The following is a 27,509-nucleotide window of genomic DNA, read 5'->3' on the forward strand; positions in this document are numbered from 1 at the left end:
ACAAAAAATGAAAGCTCCATAGGGCTGCTTTATAAAGCAAAATAAAAATGAAAACTGGGGAGAAGGGAGTAAACCTTGGTTTTCTTACAGCTGAGCAGAGTTCACTATATTTCTAACAGTTTAATTAACGTTAACATAGTAGAAAACACATACAGGTGGACACTTCTCCTAAGCAGCTTCCTACTCAGGTTAGCAAGTTCACACAGTTTAATGTAATGGTAATGCTAAACTGTAATGCAGGTCGGACTTTCAGGAGCAAAATTTGTGGTGTGTTTCCCACTTTCACAACAATGACTTTATACGTTACTTACAGCGGCTGCCGGCTGTAAAAAAAAAAAACCTTCTAATATCCCTCCTCTTCGAAGTGGGCGTTGGAGGCGGCATGTCGACATGTAACGTAATTCAGTACTGTGAGAGTGTTTGTGTGTGTGTGGGTCAAGTCATCAACCAATCAAACGTGCGTTTGAGGGAAAAAAAGCACGGACTGGCTCATTCAGCAAGTGAAAATGTAAGTCTGAAAATAATTCACTTAACAATGGTAGGGTCAATTCTATCGTTACAACATATGGGAAGACAATCTAAATGACCTATATAACTGAACACATTAACTTGGTAGTGTTTTGTCCCTACCGTCCCTATGCAAACATACACCCTTGCGTAGGGGTGTGACAAAATATTGTAATGGTGATATATCGTGATACTTTGTATCCCAAAAGGTTATCGATATGCTCCTGCCAAGAATCGAGATATCCTTTTAAAAAGGTGTCAATGTTTCCATCACAGGTTATTTATAGGGTTGGGATCTGTGCTATTTGCAGGCCATGACATTGACTGGATAAGTCTTTCTCCAAGGAATGCTTTAACAGTTATAGCTATGTGGCATGATGCATTATCATCTTAGAAAATGACAAACATATTTTCAATTGAAGGGATAAGAAAGCTGTCTAAAATTTCAATGTAAACTTGTCCATTTATTGAAGATTTAACCGCAGCCATCTTCCCATTGCCTTTGCCTGACATGCAGTTTGCCTGAAATGCAGCCCTATATCATCAAGGACTGAGGGAATTTTGATGTTTTCTTCAGGCATCTTTGTAAATCTCACTGGAATGGCACCAAACAAAAGTTCCAGCATCATCACCTTGTCAAGAGTCATGAATCTGCATTGGACAAGGTGTCAAGAGTCAAGAATCTGCATTGGACAAGGTGATGATTCTGGAACTTTTGTTTGGTGCTGTTCTAGTGAGACCTTATATGGCCCAAAATTACCTAATTGCCCGGCATTGACTGCCACTGACAGCCATAGACGTTCAATCTGTTTGAAGTGGGAGGGATGGCAGCGAATGCGACCCTCCCAGTTCAAATGGATTGGACGTCTACTAGTGATAAACTAATTCCAACTCACACTAGAAGCTTGTTTTTTCTGTTAATTAGTTGTTAGTAGAATATCCTAGAATGATTTCTTGGCCAATGCATCGATAATCGTTGTATCGCCATATCGTCAGATTATCGTTATCGTGAGCTTTGTATCGCAAATCGTATCGTATCGTGAGGTATCAAGAGGTTCCCACTCCTACCCTTGAGTATTACTAACACTTTTTGAAGTGTATTTATTTTCTGTTTTCAAATCAGGAAATGTTTATTTTGCTCTTGCCCAAGGCTGAAGTCAATGAAATACTGAGTAAGTATTTATTTTTGCACTCTTTATCAGGGTCCCCCCAGGATTGATAAAGGCAAGGCAAGGCAAGGCAAATTTATTTATATAGCACAATTCAACACAAGGCAATTCAAAGTGCTTTACATCACATGAAGACCATAAAAATCACATTTAAATCAACACAACGTAAAAACCAAGACAAAAGATCGCATTTAATCACAGAATAAAAATAAATAAATAAAAATAAAACAAAAATAAAAATAAAGCAAAAACTACTACTACTAATAATCATTGAAATCAGCAATGGAGATAAGCACAAGAGGAATAGAAAGAAGGCAGGTAGATTGAAATATATAGACAGTTATGGATATGCAGTGCTAAACAAAAGCGTTTTTAGCCCTGATTTAAAGGAGCTAACATTTTGAGCATACTTCAGACGTTCGGGTAACTTGTTCCAGAGGTGAGGAGCATAATAACTAAATGCTGCCTCACCCTGCTTGGTTCTTGTTCTTGGAACATGCAGAAGACCCGTTCCAGACGACCTTAGGGGTCTAGATGTCTCATAGGAATCTAACAAGTCAAGCATGTATTTTGGTCCAAGGCCATTAAGTGTTTTGTAGACGAGCAGTAGTATTTTATAGTCTATCCTTTGACTCACTGGAAGCCAGTGTAGCGATTTCAAAACCGGTGTAATGTGGTCCAGCTTCCTTGTATTTGTGAGGACTCTGGCTGCAGCATTCTGTACTAGCTGCAGCTTCCTGACTGATTTTTTATCAAGGCCTGTAAATATACCGTTGCAGTAGTATGAATGCATGCATAAGTTTTTCCATGTCTTGTTGAGTCAGAAGCCCCTTAATTCTGGTTATATTTTTAGGTGGTAATAAGCAGATTTAGTGACGGACTTTAGATGGCTATCAAATTTTAGGTCTGAGTCAATAATTACGCCAAGGTTTCTGACTTTATTTGTAGCTGTAAGTGACATTGTGCTAAGTTGGCTGCTAATCTTTGACCTTTCCTTATTAAATCTAAATTCAAGACTTTTAAGACCTTTTTTAATGCCATTTCAACTGAAAATTAATACTTTTCTCGCACCCATTATTTAGATCATATTAAATAAATAAAGCACTAAACTCTAATTTAACCTCAATTACTAAGTGTGTTTGACAAAAGAATGCACTTATATTGAAGATACAATTAAAACACATTTAAAGTAACATTATAAAATCTGTCAGAATTTTTTTAAACACACACACACGCACACAATAATTATGGACAAAAAGAGGAGGAGGACAGGACTCAGACCAGCCATCTTCTGTAACAGGCTAGCCGCTCGTGCACCTGCCAAGACCCCAGTGAACATGGCTAACCCTCGAGTTAAAACGGCGAAATTCACATTCATTCTAAAGGCAAACCCAAATGTTTAAGCAGGTCCACTGCCTTCGCATGACCCATAAACTTCAACCTAAAGTATCTGGATGTAACTTGAGCCCCTATCACATACTCCAAAACAACGGGAATATCGCGGGACTTAACCGTGCAGCAGTTGTATGTGAAAACAATTTCCCATGTCGACTGACATGGGAAGCAGTGTGCGTGAAAGCAGGCGTTAAATTCCCGGCTCACAGCAGATGGCTGGTGACTTAAATGTCATAGCGGCGGCCGATGTAACTTCCTCCCTCTTCGCAGTAAGAGGAAAAGCGGTAAACAAACATCGCAATTATAAACATAGCAAGCTGGAAACAGCTAAATTAAACTGAAAACATGACCAAAATAAAATGTCAATTATTACGTCGGGCCGGGCCAGGGTTCTTTCTCGCTAACTTTTTGAAATAACTATATATTAACGATGTATGAATGATAAACTAAAGAATACTTGTTATAAAATAAATAATTTGGATTAAAAAAAAAGAGAAGGCACTGTATGGTCATTGCAGAGCCAGAGCGTGCCTTTACGCCCTTTTTAATCTTCCCCTCTGCGAGTCCGCAAAACCGCATCTCTTTATTGATATTTAACAAACTTTTCCAGGGTTATTTTGTTGTGTAAATAAATTTATAATCATCATAAAAATATGTAGTCTATTTAAAAATTAAGAAAATTTGCTTTTTTTTTTCTGCCAACGGAGAATTCGTTTTAAAAGACAGGCTTTTATGCAGACATAGTCACAAATGTTATCACACAAAACGCGGGTCGGGCTTTAATACCCGCGGACCAGTTCGGGTCGGGCTGGACTTTTTAGGCCCGATTTTACCTCTATCCTAAAGTCTTGATGAGCTTAAATTGGCTGCAGTTACGAAGTCGGGAATGCTCCCTCCGGAAAAAACACGATTTGAGCAACATTATGTTAATGTTCCAGCGTTATTTCATTGTGTAAATGCATTATAATGGTCATAAAAATATGTAGACTATTTAAACATTAAGAAAATGTGCGTTTTTTTTCTGCCAACTGAAAATTCGTTACATGAGACAGTTAAGACATCGGGAACGCTCCCTCTGGAACAAAACGCAATAACACCAACATTGTGACAGCCGATGCCGACCAAAAATGACGTAATATCCGAAACAGATCACCAATGGACTCATTTGAAGTATATGAATAGTGGTCTGTTTTGCTGTTCAGAATCCATAATACTTCTGTCTGCAGGGTTTTCGTTCCACCGACAAACGGACGCATTCCCGATGCAGAGGTGGATGGATTCTCCGTTTTGCCGGTTGAGGTGGTTTGGCACGCAAGAGTTGCATTTCGATTTGTAGTGCAGTGCATCGTAAAAATTCTATGCGTCATCTTCGTTATGGATAAAAAAAAATTTTTTTTAAAAACTTCGTCATGGATATAATTTAGGTTGCACTGAGATGTTCTTGAAAATTAAGACCACGGTGAAAAAATTCCAGACTTAAAACAGCTAATTTAATACTTTTAATACCTTTAATAATGGAAAACTACATTCAATGCTTTTTTAATACTTTTAATAACCCGTGGGTACCCTGTTTATCTTATTTTAGCCAATATAAAAATATATTTTATATGGGAGTGTATGTTCACTGGTAATGGTTTACATTTAACTGTGATTTTTCTAACATTAAGAATGGTAGTATCTTATTTTGGTAAGAAACTTATCAAAGTTGCCAGATGGTGAGTGAAACCTGGCATTAACTGTTACCTCAGTCAATCACTGCAAAAAAGTGTTTGTTGTCTATTTTTGCACATAAGCTATGAATTAAAGAATGTTAGGATAATAAAAGCACAAATTCACAAGTTTGATGTTTTCTTCTATTTACTTCGCACTTTAATAAGAGCTGCTTTTAGTTTTAGCCAAATAGAACAAATTTTAACTTCCAAATGCTGTGATAAACAAAAGCCTTTTGTTTTAAAATACGCAAGTACTTTTGTACTTTTACTTGAGTAATATTTTTATTAGATACTTATACTTTTCCTGATGTATTTTTTGCCACTGTATCTGTACTTTTTCTCAAGTGGCAAAAGTGACTACTTCATCCACCACTGGCCTGACTTCCTTGTATCTAGTCGGAACTTCTCAACCATTCTTACCTTCTTTTCTTACCTTTGTTTGAGCTTGGAGGTTTTTTCTTGGTTGTAATCTTTGTGGTTGTTGAATTCACCTCTGTCCGGACCACATGGAAAATTTTGGCCAGGAGCTGTCTTTATTAGGACCTCAAAGTCAGTTTCAAAGTCTTCTAGCTCCTGCAGAAACAAGCACTGAATATGTGAGACATATTTTCAAGCAACGTCCAACACATTAGAAGAATAATTTTGCCTTATATGATCTTACTGTCTTCAGTGACAAGACACTGCCGTTAGATGAAGACCTTGAGGATTCAGCACATTCAATGGGCATACTGAGTCTGTAGAAGGTAATGTCCGTGTTGCTGTTCTGTGAGCTAAATGACTTTTGTGTGACCTTCAGACAAGGACATGAATCCACTGTTCCATCTATCCTTGTCACCTTAAAGAGAGGAGGATATTTTAAGCAATTTTGTTTCAACTTAGTCTGTTTAGACGTCATTGGTTTTGCTCTGTAACTGCAACATAATTTAAAAGAAGACACTTGTACATTATCCACTTCTTTTCATGATTCAAAACAGTTCCCATGTTTCTTGACATTTGTAACATGCATTTACAATTTATACACCCTATTAATTGTTTTGTTGAAATTTGCATGTTTTTACATGGTGGTTCTATCAATTCAAAGCGAAACTGGCATGTACTTAATTCAGTGCAAAACCAAAAACGTAACTCCTTTCACCTGTATATGTTGGTGGTCAGAAGGTACTGGTACAAACTGAGGGAGCCTTTTACTGAGCCATATTGTGACATCGCGATTCATGTTGACAGCAAAAGGTTCATAGCCTTCCTGCAGTCCACATATGGTGAAGAATTTCAGGGTGCTGACGTGTTTACCAAAGTTTATCCTTCCAGCCTGGCTCACGCCCAAACTGCACACAGGGATGAAACCTTGCAGAAAAAAACAAAACACACTCGTAATAAGTATACTTTTGGTGTCCATTAATTACTGAAATACAGTATTTTGTGCACTATAACGTGCATCGGAGCACAAGGCGCACCTTCAATGAAAGGCATGTTTTAAAACTGTTTTCATATACAGTGCTGGCCAAAAGTATTGGCACCCCTGAAATTCTGTCAGATAATGCTTAATTTCTCCCAGAAAATGGTTGCAACTACAAATGCTTTGGTAGTTATATCTTCATTTATTTTGCTTGCAATGAAAAAACACAAAAGAGAAAACAAATAATTATCATTTTACACAAAACTACAAAAAGGGCCCAGACAAAAGTATTGGCACCCTCAGCCTCATACTTGGTAGCACGACCTTTAGACGAAATAACATTTTTGGCTTTGTCAGGTAAGTTTTGTCAAACTCCAGCCTGGCTTTTTTATGTCTCTGGGTCAGACGTTGGGTCTTCCTTGCTATCCTACCATAGAGTCCCTCTTCATTCAGACGCCGACGGATAATACAGGTTGACACTGTTGTACCCTCGGACTGCTGGACAGCTTGAACTTGTTTGGATGTTAGTCAAGGTTCTTTATCCACTATCCGCAAAATCTTTCGTTGAAATCTCTCATCAATTTTTCTTTTCCGTCCACATCTAGGGAGGGTAACCACAGTGCCATGGGCTTTACACTTATGGATGACACTACGCACGGTAGACACAGGAACATTCAGGTCTTTGGAGATGGACTTGTAGCCTTGAGATTGCCCATGCTTCCTCACAATTTTGCTTCTCAAGTCCTCAGACAGTTCTTTGGTCTTCTTTCTTTTCTCCATGCTCAATGTGGTACACACAAGGAAACAGGACAGAGGTTGAGTCAACTTTAATCCATTTTAACTGGCTGCAAGTGTGATTTAGTTATTGCAACCACCTGTCATGTGCCACAGGTAAGTAACAGGTGCTGTTTATTTCACAAATTAGAGAAGCATCACATGATTTTTCAAAGGGTGCCAATACTTTTGTCTGGGAGAATTTGAGGATTATCTGACGGAATTGATGACTGACAATACTTTTGGCCATATATTGTATACGTGTGTGTGTGTGTGTGTGTGTGTGTGTGTGTGTGTGTGTTATCAGTAAAGCTGAAGGTGAGATAACTTAATATTTACACACTTGAAAATTAGTGATACGCAGCTTGATTGACACAGTACTAAAAAACACCAACCTTCTCCCACGTCAAAGTCTTTGAAAGCCAGTTCAGAGCCGGAGTCATCAAGCAGCACTTCTCCATTAAGAGTGAACATCATGGTGTGTTCATTCAGGTCCACCATGCAACCAACGACATCGCCTATCTGCCAGGCACGCCCAAAGTGCTCATTTCCCTGGTGCCATCGCTGAGCCTGGAAAATATTTGGCCCAACAAGGACAAGAGTGCATTTACATTAAAATAATACAATCAATTTTACTGTAGATCTCCCTGCGCACTTTGAGGGAACATCATGAGGTAAGGACAATAGCAAGGAATTTGGTCAAATATTTTCTGTTTACACTTGGTGCATAAAAGAAAAGGTCCAAAATTTGGTCAGCAGTCTACATAACACTCTGTGTTTCTTTTCATTTGTGATATATCAAAAATTAATAAAAAAATTTTGACTGAATCCATCCTTCCATCCATCCATTATTCTTCCACCCAGTGGAAGGGGGCCGGAGCGTTCTGGAGCTGAGGTACACCACCTCGGAGTTGGGCTCTGCCACTCTGGAACCGAGCTCCGCCTTTTTAATCAAATATACAAATAATTCATTTCAAACAGGCTGTAGCGCTGACAGACTGTATATAAAGGTTTACTTGTAAGTTAGGTTTACTTTCTATGTTTCCCCTGTCTTAGGCTAGTGTCATACCACAGGTCTTAATGAACAAATCCGATTGTTTGTGTTTTTCCGACTCAAGTGAAGCATTAACTTGACGGTCTGAACGGGACAGGTCACATAAAAGTGGACCATTTCAAATCCAATCTAGGTCACTTTTGTATGTGGTTAAAATCCAATCGAGGCAACATTTTTCCAGAATTTGGCTGCGATCTGAACTCTCAAGTCTCCCAAATTGGAATTCATGCAGAAATTACATCAGCAAAGAACAAGCGAGGCAGTGGGCTACGGCAGCGATGGAGCTGTGCATTAGCGTTAGCATCTGGCTTGAACTCATTTTTCAGGCAGTTGGTGGGCTTAACCGCAGTCATTAGAAAAAAAATAATTTAAAAAAAAAAAAAGGAAAAGAAGGATAAGTCTGAGATAGCACAAGACAACTCCGACAGACACTGCGCCACGCCTTCCCGTAGGGGGCCCACCCATAGAGCATTTAGGTAGCTTTCACTATTCACTGTGATTAACTCAAACACACGGTGCGTTCTAACGCCGGATTTAGGTGGAAATTGGACGAAGGTTTTACTGAGTACAAGCAGGCAGGAGTGTCTCAAGAGGGATTTGGTCGAGGATTCAAGGTAATTATTATATTTTTCACACCATGCATGCACTTTGAAAAGTTGTGAATACAATATAATAAATAGAAAAATTTGCCTAACTTAAGCTTGAAATATTTATGTAAAATGAACGATAACTGCCCGTTTTTTTGCTTTTAACCAAGAGTCTGGACTGTTTTACATTCATATCTACAGAAATTCCACGATTCAAGCATTTATTTGCAAGAATTTTCAACTTAAAAAGCTCTTTGTTTCGTGACGGCCGCCTGTTGGATTAACCAATATAGTAACCTTGGCTTGAAATATTTACGTAAAATAAAGATGTCCCGATCGATCGACATTCGATCGGGTCCGATCACGTCATTTTCAAAGTATCGGAATCGGCAAAAAAATATCGGACATGCCTTTTTTTAATATATATACCGGTACTGTATATTTTTTAATTAAATCGTTTTCTAATTGTATTTACCGTTACAGACAAAATGTCTTACACTCATCCGGAGTCTTTAGTTTGGGCTTAAAGTAGGTCTATCAATTTTATCGCGTTAACGGCGGTAATTAATTTTTTTTTTAATTAATCACGTTAAAATATTTAACGCAATTAACGCATGCGCTGCACGACCCACTCACGCATTGTCGCGTTCAATCTATAATGGCGCAGTTTTACCTATATATAGAGCTAAAAGGCAGCGTAAAATGAGTAGAGTGAATTTAGGCAGCCTTTGGAGCCTCGTTTTGATTGGCTAAAGCCTTAGAATCCCTCTCTCAACAATTAGAAATATCATGGGAAGCAACGTGGGGAAGAATGGTAGTAGGTGATCTTTTACTTAACACCATAGGTTATTTCCCCACGCAGAGAAGATATATCAATTGGTGCCACTACGCACAGTCATGGTTGCACTTCCCATCATACATTTGGGCAGAACAGTTAAATGGCTACAGTATCATTTACTGAAAGCTCAACAAATACACTAGATGGCAATATTTAGTCACAATATACAAAGTCACATTTATCCTTTAAGAATTACAAGTCTTTCTATCTGTGGATCCCTCTCACAGAAAGAATGTTAATAATGTAAATGCCATCTTGAGGATTTATTGTCATAATAAACAAATACAGTACTTATGTTCTGTATGTTGAATGTATATATTCGTCCGAGTTTTATTCATTTTTTTTCTTAATGCATTGCCAAAATGTATATGATCGGGAAAAATTATTGGGAATGATTGGAATTGAATCGGGAGCAAAAAAACAAACAAAAAAAAAAGCAATCGGATCGGGAAATATCGGGATCGGTAGATACTCAAACTAAAACGATCGGGAGGGAAAAAAAAAAAAGTTTCAGGACCAACCCTAACGTAAAATGAACGATAACTGCCCGTTTTTTGCTTTTACCCAAGAAACTAGACTGTTTTACGTTCATATCTATAGACATTCTGCAATTTAAGCATTAATTTGCAAGAATTTTCAACTTAAAAAGTTCTTTGTTTCGTGACTGCCACCATGGATTTTGTGTCTTTACACAATAGCGGAATTCTACCTAAATAAATTTGGATTGTATATACAAAAATGCTAATTTTGCTTTTGTTGAGTAAAAATAAGATGATTCTGCATGCTTTCCTCAAGTATTAAATTTCTGATGTGAAAATTGAGTGATTTATTAGCTGTTGTAAACGTGCAATATATTTCTTTTTTTTTTTTAAGTTGCTATTTTGGGCAGAAACTTATATGATATGTTAAATATTGCTATTTATCCTGAAAATATAGGCGATTATCTCTGCATTTGGTAATTTTTGTGTATCTAGCGTAAAATTTGAGCATTTTATAGCAATTCTAGGTTTTGTTATACTTGTATAAAAAAAATAATTAATAGGGATTTTATTAGCAAACGAGTTTGAATTTTTTTATGTAACTGGTCATGGAGAATCATATATGCCTAAGAGAGGTGTCTGTTTTGGTTTTAGGTCGCTAGCGGCTTTGGTTTTGAAAATTTTAGAATTTTAAGTTTTTGGAAATAGGCCCCCTACGGATCGGCCCCGTGTCCCATCAACTGATAGTGAAGTCTATGGTGTGTGCGTCACGCACGCACAGTGCATTCGTTCTATCAATCTACATAAACTTTGAATATCAGACCAAACGTTATTTGTTATTATTTGTTGTTGTTATTTGTGCCTGCTTTTTGGAAATCAAAATATGATCACCCTGGAATGATTTAGAGCTAGCATGTGTAGTCATTTGTTTTGATACTACTGCGCATGCAGGTCAGTATGTTCAGCGAGTGTCGGTCTGTGAATTAGTGCGCATGCGTAGTACATAACTCAAACAATATCACGCTATTAATCAGGATCGTTATCAGGCTCCTGCAAAGCTTACTGATGAGCTGATCATTTGATTCAGGTGTGTTAAAGAAGGGAGACATAGAAAACAAGCTGGATAGGGAATCTCGAGGAGGGGAGTTGGAGACCCCTGCCATAAAGACACTCAGATTCCCATTCTCTATGTCAAAGCAGCTAAACAGGACAGGTTTAAAAAAAAAAAAAAAAAAAAAAAAAAAAAAAATACAGATACAGAACTGCCCGTATCAGCATGTACGGTACTCAGGCTCCAGCAGCACCCTCCACATGACTCTCCAAGGAACACTGACGAAGCCCTCCTCCAAAACCATCAAACACATGTAGACTAGTTAGGTGAACACCTATGGAACCTTCAAGGACCTTGCTGAGGGTGTAGGGCTGGTCCACTGTCCCTCATCCAGGACAATAACCACACAAATGCTCCTGAATTTTGATTTCAACTTGACAACAGCATATTACACCTTACCAGGGAGGCTTAGGAGTGTGATACCTCGTCAAATGGAGCACATCCCCCTGTCCTCTTCTTAAAATCGGGGACAACCACCCAAGTTTGCAATTCAGAGGCACTGTCCCTGAAGCTCATGTGATGTTACAGAGGTGTATCAAACAAGACAACAACACAAAATCCAGAGACTTTAGGAACTATTAGGTGTCCAGTGGCACCTTGTCATGTACAGTATCTCTGCATACTCTTACACATATGTTAGTCATGCAGAGAATAAATCTGATGATCTTGAGCCATCAGACAGTCCTGCCAGATTTGACGATTGAAGCATTTCAAACTGTACATAAGCGTAATGTAGTTAATTACCTTGAATCCATCAAAGACAAAGGCCTGTTCGTCAGAACCCAATTCTAGATCTGGTAGACATCCTGGTCTTGCCCAGCCAACCCTCATCTCTCCTGCTGTCAATACCTGAGGCAAATGCATGCGTATAGTATGTGCATCAAAGAAACATTATGGTTATAGAAAGGCAAACATTACGTACTATTGTTTGTGTTTTTATGTTTGTTTGGTGGGGACTCTAAATCAAGGGCATAGGTTTGCATAGGGATGGTAGGGACATAACAATACCAACTTTTCAGGATGCTCAAATTGTCCCTACCAGCTTTAAAGCAACCTTAATTACTTTTTGAAATGACTTCAGTTATATAGGTCATTTAGATCAAGGGTCCCCAACCTATTCCACAAAGGCCCACTGTGGGTGCAGGATTTCATTCCTACCAAACAAGATGACAACACTTTTTCCCCAATCTGGTGTTTTACAAGTGCAATCAGTTGACTGCAGTCAGGTGTGGCTTGTTTTAACAGAAGCCTCATTGGTTCAACTGTCTCTGCTGGATCGGCTGGAACAAAAACCAGGACCCACAGTGGGCCTTGAGGACTGGGTTGGAGACCCCTGATTTAGATTGTCTTCCCATAAGTTATAACGATGGAATTGACCCTACCATTATTAAGTGAATTATTTTCATTATGTTCAGATTTCATTGACCCTTTTTCACTTGCGGAATGTGCCAGTCCATTTTTTTCCCTCAAATGCACGTTTCATTGGCTGATGATTTGACCGCCCTCCTCCAACCATCCAAATACAATATGCCGCCTACTCCGTCCACTTCAAAGACGGTGGATATTAGAAGTTTTTTTCCGCCAGCAGCAGGCTGCAGCCACTGTAAGTATGTAAAAAGATGTCTTCAATGTTGTGGAGGTGGGGAACACATCACTAATTTTGCTACTGAAAGTCCGACCTGCACCAGAGTTAGCATAACATTAATCTGTGTGAATTTCTCTAACTCGAGGAGGAAGCTGCCTTGAGAGAAATATCCTCCTGTATGTTTTCTACCGTTAACATTAATTAAACTGTAGGAAATGTAGTGAACCAAGGTTTACCTCCTTTATCCCCAGTTTTCTTTATTTTTTTATTTATGTGGTCTTAAAGCAGGCCAAAGGAGCTTTCATTTTTTGTTGAGTTTGGCTGTGTTTGTGGACAAAAGCAGTTGTTGTTTACCTGAGCTCAATTTTTATTTGTTTTTATTACTCCCTGACTAAGAAGTTTCTGTGATATTTAATTTGTTTAGACAGACAATTTTGAGTGGTCTTAAGGCAAATGTTTATTTTTTTTGCATTCCTGGAAAGTTAATAGATGATTAATAAGTTTTGTATTTCTTGTGTATGTTAATATAATTTGTGCTTAAATATTGCAATTTAAATTTGCTAATAAAATACAGACATTTATTTTATTAAGTTTTCAAAATGTATTTTAGTACTTTTTGAAAACAAAGGCTTGAATCGAACGGTGTATCACCTGAACAGATACATATGCACTGCAAAAACCCACCCCTGTAAAACTGAAAGACAAAAAAAAAAACTTAATATGTCCTTGTTTTCAGTCCAAATCTACAAGAAAAAAGGGAAATTATCCGCCAGTGCTTCAAGTAAATTTTACTCAGATTTCTTGAAATAAGAAAAACAGCCAGCTGAAAATAACAGACCTATTTTCAGCAAAATGTTTGTATATTTAATCTTTTAAAAAAAAACTTGTCAGAAGTGTTCTTAATTCAAGAAAAATACTGTTCAAAGCAAAAAAATGACCAATTTTTTAGCTGTATGGGCTTAATAAAAACATAGTAATATTTCCTTAAACTAAGTGGAATAATCTGACGCATTAATCTGTTAACTAGACTTTAACCCTCAAAACAAGCTGGAGAAAATTATTCGACTAGATTTAAGAAAAAAAATATCTGATTAATACGTTATACAATTGCAGTGTGAAAGTTAGTATAAGACAATACAGATTTATTTTGCATTGATCACTTAGCCTATTAATTAATTAGGTTCATATTCATGAGAAATGTAGCCCTGACCCCCGCTCACCCAATCTGTTTGGTGTTATTAATGTCCCGTCCCCAGCAAAATGTGTACATGCAGGTTATGCTGCAAGATTGTCCCTACCAATATTGAGACCACACCTACGCCCTTGCTCTAAATACAACAGATTTGGCAGTCATGCTCCTTCAAAACACATACAGTGTACTTGATTTACAAATATATTATTCCGCAATATTTTGTATTATAAATGGCATAACATTTTAACGTAAAACGTTCTATGAAATGGTGACCACGTCAAGAAATGAAAATGGACTAATCTAATTTTACATGTAGAACTAATTTGGCATTCATATCGGGCAGTCATTCCACCCAAACAATGCATCCACTTTTTTTTAACAGAAATTCTGGTTGTGACATCACAATCAAAATTGATGATCGGTTCTAGCTTTTTTAGCACTGTACTAGCTAGTACATGTTGGCAAAATGACAGAACGGTCACACAGAAACAGAGGAATATTAACTTGCTAGCAGCCTGAAAACATCTGCAGACATTCTGGGTGTGACATCATCTTCTTAAGGGAGATTTTTTTTAAGTAGGCGGGGCCAAAGCAGTTGAGAAAGGAAACCTAACTAGGATCTCCTTTCATTAGTAAGCCTTTTTTGTCACTTTTTGGGATGAATTTCTGTCCAAAATATTCTCTGATATAATTTTTATGTCACTTACTGTAGTACCGTATTGGGCCGAATATAAGACGTTTTTTTTGCATTGAAATAATAACTTAAAAAGTGGGAGTCGTCTTATATTCGGGGTCTACACATTATACCCATTCACGATGCTAGATGGCGCCAGATATCATTTAAGCGAATGCTGAACTTGAGGAGTAATTTTCTGTCATGAGAGATCTCAGCTACTCTCAAGTTTAACCAGTTTGCATTATTTTATTGGAATGCTTTTTCTTATTCAGATTTGTTTCAAGACTACAGTTACAGTTAGACCTCACTTTGATGATTAATGCAGTTATTGCAATTTTGTTGTTTTATCACAATAGATTGGTTTATTTACATTTCAAAAACCAGAAGCCATTCATTTATGAATATGATTGCACTTGAGTTTACATATTTAAATGTTCAGATATTAAGATTTGAATGAGGCAAAATAACATGATTTTTCTCTCAAATATATTGTTATAATCATTTGTTTCAGATGTACTGTAACTATTTTCTGTATTAAAATTAATTTGGTGTTCAAAAAGTCTTTTTTCAAACTTGAGTCTTGAAAAAGAGGGGGGTCGTCTTATAATCAGGGCCGTCTTATATTTGGGCCAATACGGTATTTCATAGCACCTGTAACTGTGTGTAATTCTGCACTACACTTTTCACTATGGTCAGAGTGTCGTGTTCTAATATTTTGCTCTTACCTCCAGCTCAAAGTACCACTTTCCTGCATTCACACAGTAAGATTTCTCGGCTCTGAAGATCCGGAATTTTTCAGCAGACATATTGCTATGATCAAAGTGAGCTAGTTAAAAAAAAAAAGAAAGGGGCAGACAGTTAGTAAGGCAAATTAAATGAGATGTTTGGATGGAATAATACAGTGGAAAGTATGTGTTGTACTGTGGTCCTGGTCAGGAGCTTCTAGGTTGTATCCATAACCCAACAGAGTTCTGACAGCTTCTCTCAGACTATCTTTATTTGACTTTTTGGTTCTCTCATCCAAGAAACTGTAGGGCACAAGACGAGGATTTCTGCGACTCTTCACATCCTGTTTGGAAAATATGGGTGAAAAGGACAAATGAAGGAGTGTTTTGAAATCAATTGCAAAGTATGAGCAGTAAAATAATATTCAACCTTAAAGTGCATGTGACACGAAAAAGCATATTTATTTCATAATACACGCGGTATTTTATGCTCCTGAATGATATGGACCGCTTGAATGTGTGTGGAAGCGATGGCTATATTTATTTAGTTTTTTTAATCCCGCGACATGAAAATGAGTGACTTCCGGCTTCGGTCTTGCATTGAGGAGGAGGGCGCTGTAACATGTACGGTTGAAAGCGTCCTCTTCACTTTCCAGCCGTACTGTTGTGTATGAGGACTAAGGATTCAGCTGATTTTGCGGATTAATACCTTTATTTTTCGCATCACGCCAGCCAAACTGCTGCAGAAAAATCTTGCTGTATGAGGGAGAGGCATGTGCACCTTTTTGGAGTTTCAAAAGGTTCCCATTCACCGTGGATATTGGCCAAAACAAGCCCGACTACTGTGGGACCATTGGACTTACGAGGAAGTGAGTAAACATCTTGTTTTGTATTATGTCAAATACGAATACAGCGATTACAAACTAAACACTACAAACTTTCTTTAAATAAAGGACTACTTACGTTTGATCATTGATAGGCATGTAAAAAGCTCTCCTCATGCACATTAGCTGCACGTTAGCTGCACAACAACTTCAGCCGCCCTCCTCCGGGGAACGAGCTGTAAATTGCTCTCCGCCGGGCGGTTTGCCGGTCCGCGAAGACAATGGACAACCCAGTCGTCATGTCAAATAATCTGGGCTAGTTATGTGTGATTTTCGGCTTCGAAGACTTTGAAACATCACTCGGTTCGGGTTAGCATGTCGGCTAGCTGTCACGCCTCTTGGTTTGTTTACATTCTTTGAAGGGAAATGACATAAACCCGATTTAGGTGTCATAAAATATCGTTCGGGAGGTGCGACAGTAAAGGTGAAGTCGACCGTTTTGACCATTATGGAGTAATTTTGCCATGTCGTCCTGAATAAATGCAATTTTATTATTTCATATTCCATTTAGCACAAGACTGTTATTTGTCATGACCATGCCATTTATTTAGCAATTGGGGAAAAGATACTTGGATAAAAAGAATATCCTGTCAAAATATTGGAGTAGAGAGACTGAAACAATAACATTTTGCGGCTCTCTTCGTCGCGTTTTCCTCATTGTGAATAATTACCCCTCAATGGGCTGCATACTAAATCAGATGATATCGTGACTCCGCTGACGTCATCCACCTGTTGGGGACGCTAGAGCCCTATAATGGTAGGCGTGGCTAACCGGCAGATTAAAAGACTAATTTCTCGTCATCTGCACTTTGCTAAATTGCTTTATATAGTCGAATCGTCTCAAAATATTCTAACTCACATAATAATCCTATTTAAGACTTTTTTTCTCCTGTCGTACGCACTTTAAAGCAACAGTAGGTCACTTCTCAGTTTCGGTCAATTTAAGCGACGCCTGTGGACAAAAGCGATAGTGTTTTGCCTTAAAGCGAAGTTCAGGATTTTTTACACTAGGCTCAATCTTCGAGTTAGCAGGGGTTTAATTAGTTGGTGGAGTTGATTTCAACAAATTCCGTTTCATTTGCAAGTTATTTGTTAGTTTCAGGGCTCCGGAGTGGAAAAGCTAACGCGAGTCAATGGCACCATTATAGATAGCATGCCAATAAAAAAACCATACAGATCTTTGAACAGATCCAACATAGTCAAATAAATTCTTGACTAAAGTCTAGTCTAAATTTTCTATTCATTTTGCAAGTCATTTGAAAAATAAAAGTGTGACTTTTGAAGGAAAACACAAAGTTGTGTGGGTGACCCCAAACTTTTGAACGGTAGTGTAAGAGGGGAGAAGAGCTTGTTTTGTAACCTGTTTTTCCCTGCGTTCGGATAATAGGAGGTATAGGTTAGTGAATTGTCTTTAATTTCCCCCTTTTGCTTAGTGAACGTAGGGTTTCATTAAACCATTTTGTTATGTTGGCATATTTCTCCCTCTAAAGCAAATAAAAAGAACCTGCTCTTGAAGTGCTGATTTTCGCTGGCCTTTCTGGGTGTAGGTTGGCCGGGAGGAGCATTGACGCGTGTTATGTCCTGGTTCTTCTAGACTGGGCTGTAACATGCCGTAACCGAGAATTATCTGATTCATTTTTCGTAGTACGAAGTGAAGGAGCTCAAAAAAGACTTTTTGTAAAGTGTATTTTTCGTGTACCGAAACCTTCATATTTCGAGGTATGTTAGTTTAGCTAGCTAGCTAGCTGCTATAATGGAAAAGTTGTTACAAGGCATTTGTAGTCATTGCCACAACTTAAACTGTTTCCCTTGCTCTGGGAATTGAGGTAAGATGATGCTACGGTGTTTGCCTTATTAGGTTTGTGAGTGTATTCAGCCGTATGCTTGTGCTCTTCTCTGGTATTTGGACAAGGAAAGGGAAGCACCCTCATAAGTCAAGGTTTAAAAAAAGGACTGGTATGATGGGAGTCAGGGGAAAAAGGTGAAACGAGAGGGATACCTGACTTACTACACTCTTTAACTATTTTTTTTCTTCTTGGAACTAAGATAATATTAGACACATTTCTGAATCTGATACTTCATTTCTTCAGCTCACAACAGGGGTGGGCAAACTTTTCCAAAGAGGGCCGCAGTGGGTGCGGGTTTCTGTTCCAACCCATCGAGACCTTTTCACTAGTAATGACAGCTTGAAACTGAATCTTCAAAATGTGCTCCAAAGAAGTGACGTATATTTCTATTGAACCACTGCTCCGGAGCTTGCTTCAAATCAACTGACAAATGATGCATGAAGCAGGAACTGTTTCGTTTCTCCGATGAAACACCCTTATCGGTTAATGGTCCAATCAGGTGCGTCACAGACACTAGCTGTCTCGATTCTGACAGGTGACTGATGAGACGATTTGAATTTGGGCACCTCATTACTTCATAATTGCGCGTAACAAATGTGAAATTCATGGGTCGTTGTCGTCGTGGTTCGTGTGCATTGATGCAAATCTATTTTGTTTGATCATTAAGGAGCAAGCTAGGAAGAGAGGTCGTTTTGAAATGTTCAGGAAACACTATGAAGGAAATAGTATCTTTACTCGTATTTACTGTTTGATTGTATTACTGTTATGCACCTAATATAAAATAAATAGCATTTAAATCCTAGTTTAAGAAAACAAGTAGACTATATTTGAAGCATAAAAGGCCTGGATGAACGTTGAGGCAGACGAGAGCCCGTGTGTGAGTGATTAGAATTTGCAGCGCCAAGGCAACAGGCCGATAAGGGAGATAACAACTACAGAAGCCGACCCTGAATCGTGCTGACTGGGAGACCCAATGTGCGCATCATGCAGCTGACTAAGCGAGACAAGCAGGGGTTGGCCAAACCTACAAGCCCACATCTGGACCACCAAATCCCACCATTAGCTCTTTTGGTAACCAACAATGAAAAGTCGAAAAACAATGAAAGGACATCCTTTCCTCCCACAAGGAACATCTGATAACGGAGGTACCCGTTGGACACTCAGCATTCACGTGGCGCTGAGGGTGACAAGATCCTCAACTCTCGTTGGCCTGACACCAGTAACGCATGAACTCTCCTTCCTGTCCAGTTAAAACAGACAATTCCTAAACAATGCCTGAACACACCCTTTTCCATCCCTCAGCCCACCTCACAAACTATTTCAAAAGACCGTTCTTCCGTTAGCCGGTGTCTTCTGTAGGGAATCTTTTGTTGACCTGTTGATTGTTGACCCTGGATCCAGCCTTCCTTGTCGTCTGGGTATGTTTGTTGTCTTTGCCTTGCTGATTGGTGTCTACTTTAAATAAATTGTCAACTTGTGTTTCGAAGCCTTTTCCAAGCTTTTAAAATGGAATCAGCACAAGGGGTTAAAACTCAGGTGAATGCGCGGAGTTTGGCCCTTTGGCCGGGTTGTTGGATTTACACCAGCCTGGGTCGTTCCAACGGCGATTTGGCTGGCTAAAATGTCAAAATCTGACAACCATAATCCGATCGCTCCTGTTAAGGTACGTACACTGTCTACAAACATGTAACATAGGAAATGTTATTTTTAAATGTTACATAGCTAACAAAAGTAACATTCAGGATAGATAGTTTGATCAGAGATGCTTCTGATGCCAGAAGGTCAAGGAATGCCTCAGCAGATGAAACAATGTAGGTGCAACGATACTTTACTGACCCACCACTGGGAAGAGCAGAAAACTACTCATTTACTGGCCCCTGTACAACCGGTGCCAGACATTGGTCTGCATTGTAAGTCGGATTCATTCTGAGTGAGGGTTGGACTCTGCCAAGTTTGCTCTTTATCACCGATTCTGTTTTCTAGGCGAAGCCAAAGCGTTGAGGGGGTCCAGTTTGGTGGCTTCTCTGCATCTCTGCTTTTTGCAGGTGATGTGGTGCTGTTGGCTTCATCAAGCCGTGATCTCCAACTAGCGGTTCGCAGCCGATTGTGAAGCGGTTGGGATGAAGATCAGTAGCTCCAAATCCGAAACAATGGTACTCAGTCGGAAAAGGATGGCGTGCCCTCTCCGGGTCGGGGATGAGATTCTGCCCCAAGTGGAGGAGTTGGGATCCCGTCGGAGGAGCTGGTTGGGATCCTGTCGGAGGAGCTGGTTGAAGTGGCTGCGGAGAGGGAAGGCTGGGCTTCCTTGGTAAAGCTGCTGCCCCCGCAACCCAACCCGGGGTTAAGCGGTAGATGATGGATGGATGGATGGATGGATGGATGGATGGATGGATGGATGGATGGATGGATGGATGGATGGATGGATGGATGGATGGATGGATGGATGGATGGATGGATGGATGGATGGATGGATGGATGGATGGATGGATGGATGGATGGATGGATGGATACATTGAAAAAAAGTGACACAGGAAAACAGAGATCCCTACCTGTTGAATGCCATAGGTCCAACCCTGGCGAATACGGTCTCTTGCCCAAACATTGTGTGCATTTTCAGCTAATTTGTCTACCATGGCTTCCTGGGTGGAGGTCAGTTTGATGTGACCCAGGTCCAGAGGAGCGGGTTTGTAACCGCTGGACAACTCATAGCTGCAGAGATAAGAGTTATCACATAGAACAGTTTAGAACACTAGCAGCATTCCAAGTTTAACATGTTTATCTTAAAGAAAGGTAACTTACTTTGATGACAAATTTATACTTTTAACTTTCTCCACAGCATGTTCATCTGCAAGACCAACATGGCACCCCAGTGCAAGAAGGGTTCTGTTATACAAGCACACACACACATTTTGGACGTCTACTAGTGATAAACTCATTCCCAATTCACAGCAGAAGGATGAAAAAAGCTTGTTTTTTACTGTTTATTAGTCGTTTTGTCGAATATCCGAGTATGATTTCCTGGCCCGTGTCTCGATAATTGTTGTATAACCATATCGTGAGATCATTGTTATCATGAGCCATGTATGTATACATATACTCTAAAAGTCGACTCAGCGAAACGGTCAATTTGCATTACAAATTTAGAACACACAAGTTTCTACTCTGGCACAAACATTCACTCATTCATCTTCCATATCATTAACCCTGGTGATTGTGACAGGAGCACTGGATCCTAACTCAGCTAACTGTTGGCAGCAGTAGGGATACGCACTTGAAGTGGTTCCCACCAAATTGCAGGACACTTATAAATAAACTTTCACAAACACAATCAAACCTATTAAGAATTTGGAGTGTTCAATCAACCTAGCATGCATGTTTTAGGAATGTACTAGTACTCACTTCAGTGTTTTATAAGGATGTACTACCCACTTCAGTGTTTTATTGTCTAAATCTAAATCATATCAGGAGTTCGACTTGGTTTTTCAAATGGATGATCACCAAACACAAACCAGTATTCCTGTAAATCAGGGGTGCTCAAGTCCAGTCCTCGAGAGCCCCTATCCAGCTTGTTTTCCATTTCTCCCTCCTCCAACACACCTGACTCAAATAATCAGGATCATTATCAGGCTCCCGCAGTGCTTGCTGATGAGCTGGTCATTTGATTCAGGTGTGTTCAAGGAGGGAAACATGGAAAACAAGCTGGATAGGGGCTCTCGAGGACCGGACTTGGGCACCCCTGCTGTAAATCCATCCATCATCTACCGCTTAATCTGGGATCGGGTTGCGGGGGCAGCAGCTTTAGCAGGGAAGCCCAGACTTCCCTCTCCCCAGCCACTTCAACCAGCTCCTCTGGCAAGATCCCAAGGCGTTCACAGGCTAGCTGAAAGAGCCAGCCTAAAGCGTGTCCTGGGTGGTTCCCGGGGCCTCCCGCTGGTGGGAAATGCTGAAAACACCTGACCAGGGAGCGTCCAGGAGGCATCCGAAACAGATGCCTAAACCACCTCAGCTGGCTCTTCTCAACGTGGAAGAGTAGCAGCTCGACACTGAGTCCCTCCAGGATGAACGAGCTTATCACCCTACCTCTAAGGGACAGCCAGGACAGCCTGCGGAGGAAACTCATTTTGACCGCTTGTATGTGGGATCTTTATCTTTCCGTCAAGACCCACAGCTCTTGACCACTGGTGAAGGTTGGAACGAAGATCGACTAGTAAGTTGAGAGCTTCGCTTTTTGGCTCAGCTCCTTCTTCACAACTAAGGACCCGTGCAGAGTCCGCATTACTGCAGACGCTGCACAAATCCGCCTGTCAATCACCCACTCCTGTCCTGCCCTCACTCATGAACAAGACCCCAAGATACAGTGCCTTGCAAAAGTATTCGGCCCCCTTGAATCTTGCAACCTTTCGCCACATTTCAGGCTTCAAACATAAAGATATGAAATTTAATTTTTTTGTCAAGAATCAACAACAAGTGGGACACAATCGTGAAGTGGAACAACATTTATTGGATAATTTAAACTTTTTTAACAAATAAAAAACTGAAAAGTGGGGCGTGCAATATTATTCGGCCCCTTTACTTTCAGTGCAGCAAACTCACTCCAGAAGTTCAGTGAGGATCTCTGAATGATCCAATGTTGTCCTAAATGACCGATGATGATAAATAGAATCCACCTGTGTGTAATCAAGTCTCCGTATAAATGCACCTGCTCTGTGATAGTCTCAGGGTTCTGTTTAAAGTGCAGAGAGCATTATGAAAACCAAGGAACACACCAGGCAGGTCCGAGATACTGTTGTGGAGAAGTTTAAAGCCGGATTTGGATACAAAAAGATTTCCCAAGCTTTAAAAATCTCAAGGAGCACTGTGCAAGCCATCATATTGAAATGGAAGGAGCATCAGACCACTGCAAATCTACCAAGACCCGGCCGTCCTTCCAAACTTTCTTCTCAAACAAGGAGAAAACTGATCAGAGATGCAGCCAAGAGGCCCATGATCACTCTGGATGAACTGCAGAGATCTACAGCTGAGGAGGGAGAGTCTGTCCATAGGACAACAATCAGTCGTACACTGCACAAATCTGGCTTTTATGGAAGTGTGGCAAGAAGAAAGCCATTTCTCAAAGATATCCATAAAAAGTCTCGTTTAAAGTTTGCCACAAGCCACCTGGGAGACACAACAAACATGTGGAAGAACGTGCTCTGGTCAGATGAAACCAAAATTGAACTTTTTGGCCACAATGCAAAACGATATGTTTGGCAAAAGTTAAAATTATCCAATAAATTTTGTTCCACTTCACGATTGTGTCCCACTTGTTGTTGATTCTTGACAAAAAATGAAAATTTTATATCTTTATGTTTGAAGCCTGAAATGTGGCAAAAGGTTGCAAGGTTCAAGGGGGCCGAATAGTTTTGCAAGGCACTGTACTTGAACTCCTCCACTTGGGGCAGGAAGTCATCCCCGACCTAGAGAGGGCATACCACCCTTTTCTGACTGAGGACCATGGTCTCGGATTTGGAGGTGCTGATGTTTATCTCAACCGCTCCAGTGAGCGATTTGGAAAAAATTGCAAAAAATATACAGTCAATCGCCATTAGTTTAAGCTTGGGATGAATTATCTCAATTTTAATTATTTTCTACGGACAGACTGCAACTGCCTTGACTCAAGAGCAAATTAACAGGCTGTCTAGAATGGATATTCTTTGACCACAGAGGTTTTAGTGTCTTTTTAGTAATGCAGCAATATTTTACTTGAGCGTTTCCACAGACATCTGCAGGTTGTAACTCCGTTCCTGTTCCGGCAACTTGGAGAACTTCACCAGACAAGGATGTTGTCGCTTTGTGTCATCTCGTACCTGGAAAATAGACACGGGCACAAAGTACAGTTTTTAGATAGACTGCAATCGATATCAGAAGACTGCAGCTGGGTAGTGTACTGTATCTAGTTGAGATGGATTTCTTATTTTATAAAAACGCCTACTACTTTTCGACGCATAGAAACATGATATTAGAATATTTTCAGACAGTACACAACAGAGTAAAGAAATGGGCGAACAGCTCTTTTCAACACTTATTTTAATCTATATTTTACTAGGTGAGATTGAGAACAAGTTCTCATTTACAATGTCAATCTGTGGGGAATTTAGTGTCATACTCAATGACACATTGACATTGCGCAGCCAGGACTTGAAGCATTAACTCTTAGCTCACGAGATTGGTTGCGACTACTCTCTTCACCTTGTCTTCGATATCAAGACTTGTGGAGTCCTGAATGTATGGAGTGAGTGGGTATCCGGCACTGTAATGATTTGGGGCTGGATGGGGTCCTGTTGGGTCAGGTTGATCACATCCTGCAAGGGTCTGGCGAGTCTTGTTACATTGGGCTGATAAAGGTTCCACTTCCTGGTCCTCGTTCGGAGGGGCTTGGTCACCTCCTGCCAGGCTCATTTGATTCACCTGCAGTTGAGCTACAGGGCGAAAAAGATCCTGCCCACTGTACTTGCTGTTCCAGACTCGGCCTCTATGCATGAGCACCGCCTAATCCATTGCTTTGGAACTGCATGCCTCTTGTCCCTGAGATAAACTGACTGTCTGTAGTGTAAAAGATAAAACATGCTACTGTGTAGTAGCGGCATTCCTGACTTGTTTAAGTGGAATCCATCAAATCTTTGAAGCGTGCCCGCGTCCTGCAAATACAACTAAAATTGTCAAAGAAGTTAATTGATTGAGCATCACCTGTGGCTTTGAGCCTTCTATTTAGCATCATCACTCTACTGAATTTCTCACCCCCTAGCTTAAGTCCGGGCATAGGTCCACTGAAAAATACTTCAATATTTAAACTTCGAACTGTGTTTATCAGCTCAGTGAAGCCCTGCTTTAACAGCTCCAATTTTTGCTTCTCAACATCAAGGGCTCTTGTGTGTATGATCAGTGCTGTAGCTGTTGGATACTCAGCAGCAATGTTCAGGACACTCTCTGAGATCAGACACCATAGTGTCATTAAAACAACATACTTTGATGTTGTTGCTGCAAAAGTGTTTTATCCCATTCACAGCAAAGTCACCAAGTAGATCGTTCTCTCTCAAGCTTGTTAGCACTTTGTAGATTTATTCAATATAATTACACATATTCTTTCATTGCTGTTCTGTAACTGTGTTCAGGCTTGTCTACAAGTTGCTGTTCTCCTTTCTGTAAACGTTTGAACTCTCCTCATCAAAGAAACAATAAGGGGGTCATAGGAATTTATTGTTTACACTTTGAATTTTTCCATCCCGTGATTACATGGCTCCGCTCAGGAGAGAAGGATGGACTTGCTGATTAGCATAAGAACAATATAAACGCTGGTCCGGTCGTTGCTCGGGGTCGTCCCCCAGAGAAGCAGATTTTTATCTTTATTTTATTCCATTCAACCTTTTTCTCTTCAACTTATATGAGCCTCATACCTTTCTCTGAGGCTGGGTAATACATCTTTACCAGGGTAAGAATTCTTAGACAATGGTGTAAATCGGTTCTCCAGTAGAATCCCAGCATTTGAGGCACTTTTTTTCAGCTTTTGTTGCCCCTGCCTCCTGAGACCTGACCTACTTTGGGCAGGTGTGCATGTTTTTATACGATTACAGGTAAGGATGTCTGACGGTTGGAACGGCCACAGGTGCGGGCAATAACAATCAGCCATCTTTAAAAACCAGTGGACGCCGCCACTTCGTCTCCCGAATCAACTTGTCTGGTTCTTCCGTCAGTTTTATCTCACGTTTTTTGATACTTCGATTTGATTACCGGTTTATGACTTGTTTTTGCTATCACCTAGTGATGGTGAGATGAAGCCTCATGAGGCATTGCACCACTTGAGCCAATTGGTTTGACAAAGGGTTAATTTTTTGGAGCTTCATGTGTCCACGGAACCACCTACTGGCTAACTGTATAATCACAATCATTTGTCTCCCAACCACATGAGGGATTCGTTAATTTGTGTGTGTGTGTCTGTTGGGAAGGTATTATTTACAAAATATTGTCAGACCAAATCCTCGACGTACATAGATTATCACATAAGTATAATGTATATATTTTTTCTTCAACTTTCTTTTCATTGTTTTCCAGTCACATGTCTCCTGTTGGTCAACAGTGCCAAGCAGCTCCCCAAAAATAAACGTACAACAAATTATACATATAAACGTTTGAACTTTTGGGTCCAGTAAGAGGAGTTGCCACATACAGTCACAGTCTCATATGTCATCCATGAAGTAAAACCTATACAGTGCCTTGCAAAAGTATTCGGCCCTTGCAACCTTTCTCCACATTTCAGGCTTCAAACATAAAGATATAAAATTTTAATTTTTTTGTCAAGAATCAACAACAAGTGGGACACAATCGTGAAGTGGAACAAAATTTATTGGATAATTTAAACTTTTTTAACAAATAAAAAACTGAAAAGTGGGGCGTGCAATATTATTCAGCCCCCTTGTGTTAATACTTTGTAGAGCCACCTTTTGCTCCAATTACAGCTGCAAGTCGCTTTGGGTATGTTTCTATCAGTTTTGCACATAGAGAGGCTGACATTCTTGCCCATTCTTCCTTGCAAAACAGCTTGAGCTCAGTGAGGTTGGATGGAGAGTGTTTGTGAACAGCAGTCTTCAGCTCTTTCCACAGATTCTCGATTGGATTCAGGTCTGGACTTTGACTTGGCCATTCTAACACCTGGATACGTTTATTTTTGAACCATTCCATTGTAGATTTGGCTTTATGTTTTGGATCATTGTCCTGTTGGAAGATAAATCTCCGTCCCAGTCTCAGGTCTTGTGCAGATACCAACAGGTTTTCTTCCAGAATGTTCCTGTATTTGGCTGCATCCATCTTCCCGTCAATTTTAACCATCTTCCCTGTCCCTGCTGAAGAAAAGCAGGCCCAAACCATGATGCTGCCACCACCATGTTTGACAGTGGGGATGGTGTGTTCAGGGTGATGAGCTGTGTTGCTTTTACGCCAAACATATCGTTTTGCATTGTGGCCAAAAAGTTCAATTTTGGTTTCATCTGACCAGAGCACCTTCTTCCACATGTTTGGTGTGTCTCCCAGGTGGCTTGTGGCAAACTTTAAACGAGACTTTTTATGGATATCTTTGAGAAATGGCTTTCTTCTTGCCACTCTTCCGTAAAGGCCAGATTTGTGCAGTGTACGACTGATTGTTGTCCTATGGACAGACTCTCCCACCTCAGCTGTAGATCTCTGCAGTTCATCCAGAGTGATCATGGGCCTCTTGGCTGCATCTCTGATCAGTTTTCTCCTTGTTTGAGAAGAAAGTTTGGAAGGACGGCCGGGTCTTGGTAGATTTGCAGTGGTCTGATGCTCCTTCCATTTCAATATGATGGCTTGCACAGTGCTCCTTGAGATGTTTAAAGCTTGGGAAATCTTTTTGTATCCAAATCCGGCTTTAAACTTCTCCACAACAGTATCTCGGACCTGCCTGGTGTGTTCCTTGGTTTTCATAATGCTCTCTGCACTTTAAACAGAACTCTGAGACTATCACAGAGCAGGTGCATTTATACGGAGACTTGATTACACACAGGTGGATTCTATTTATCATCATCAGT

General features: G+C 40.0%; 1 protein-coding gene across 3 annotated transcripts in view; it reads right to left on the reverse strand.

Moving 5' to 3' along the window:
* The window catches only part of ryr2a (ryanodine receptor 2a (cardiac)), a 356,843-nt gene that overhangs the window by 252,543 nt on the left and 76,791 nt on the right, over positions 1 to 27,509 (reverse strand). For all 3 annotated transcript variants that reach the window (XM_057825571.1, XM_057825570.1, XM_057825572.1), the window contains 10 exons: positions 23,674 to 23,777; positions 20,731 to 20,814; positions 20,481 to 20,640; positions 15,397 to 15,544; positions 15,201 to 15,301; positions 11,767 to 11,871; positions 7,349 to 7,523; positions 5,919 to 6,127; positions 5,445 to 5,618; positions 5,217 to 5,356 (listed from right to left, as the gene is read on the reverse strand). In XM_057825571.1, coding sequence (XP_057681554.1) covers positions 5,217 to 5,356; positions 5,445 to 5,618; positions 5,919 to 6,127; positions 7,349 to 7,523; positions 11,767 to 11,871; positions 15,201 to 15,301; positions 15,397 to 15,544; positions 20,481 to 20,640; positions 20,731 to 20,814; positions 23,674 to 23,777 — 1,400 coding nt within the window. The remainder of the gene's footprint in view (positions 1 to 5,216; positions 5,357 to 5,444; positions 5,619 to 5,918; positions 6,128 to 7,348; positions 7,524 to 11,766; positions 11,872 to 15,200; positions 15,302 to 15,396; positions 15,545 to 20,480; positions 20,641 to 20,730; positions 20,815 to 23,673; positions 23,778 to 27,509) is intronic.

The sequence above is a fragment of the Corythoichthys intestinalis genome, chromosome 21 (genome assembly GCF_030265065.1).
Source record: "Corythoichthys intestinalis isolate RoL2023-P3 chromosome 21, ASM3026506v1, whole genome shotgun sequence".
NCBI lineage: Eukaryota > Metazoa > Chordata > Actinopteri > Syngnathiformes > Syngnathidae > Corythoichthys > Corythoichthys intestinalis.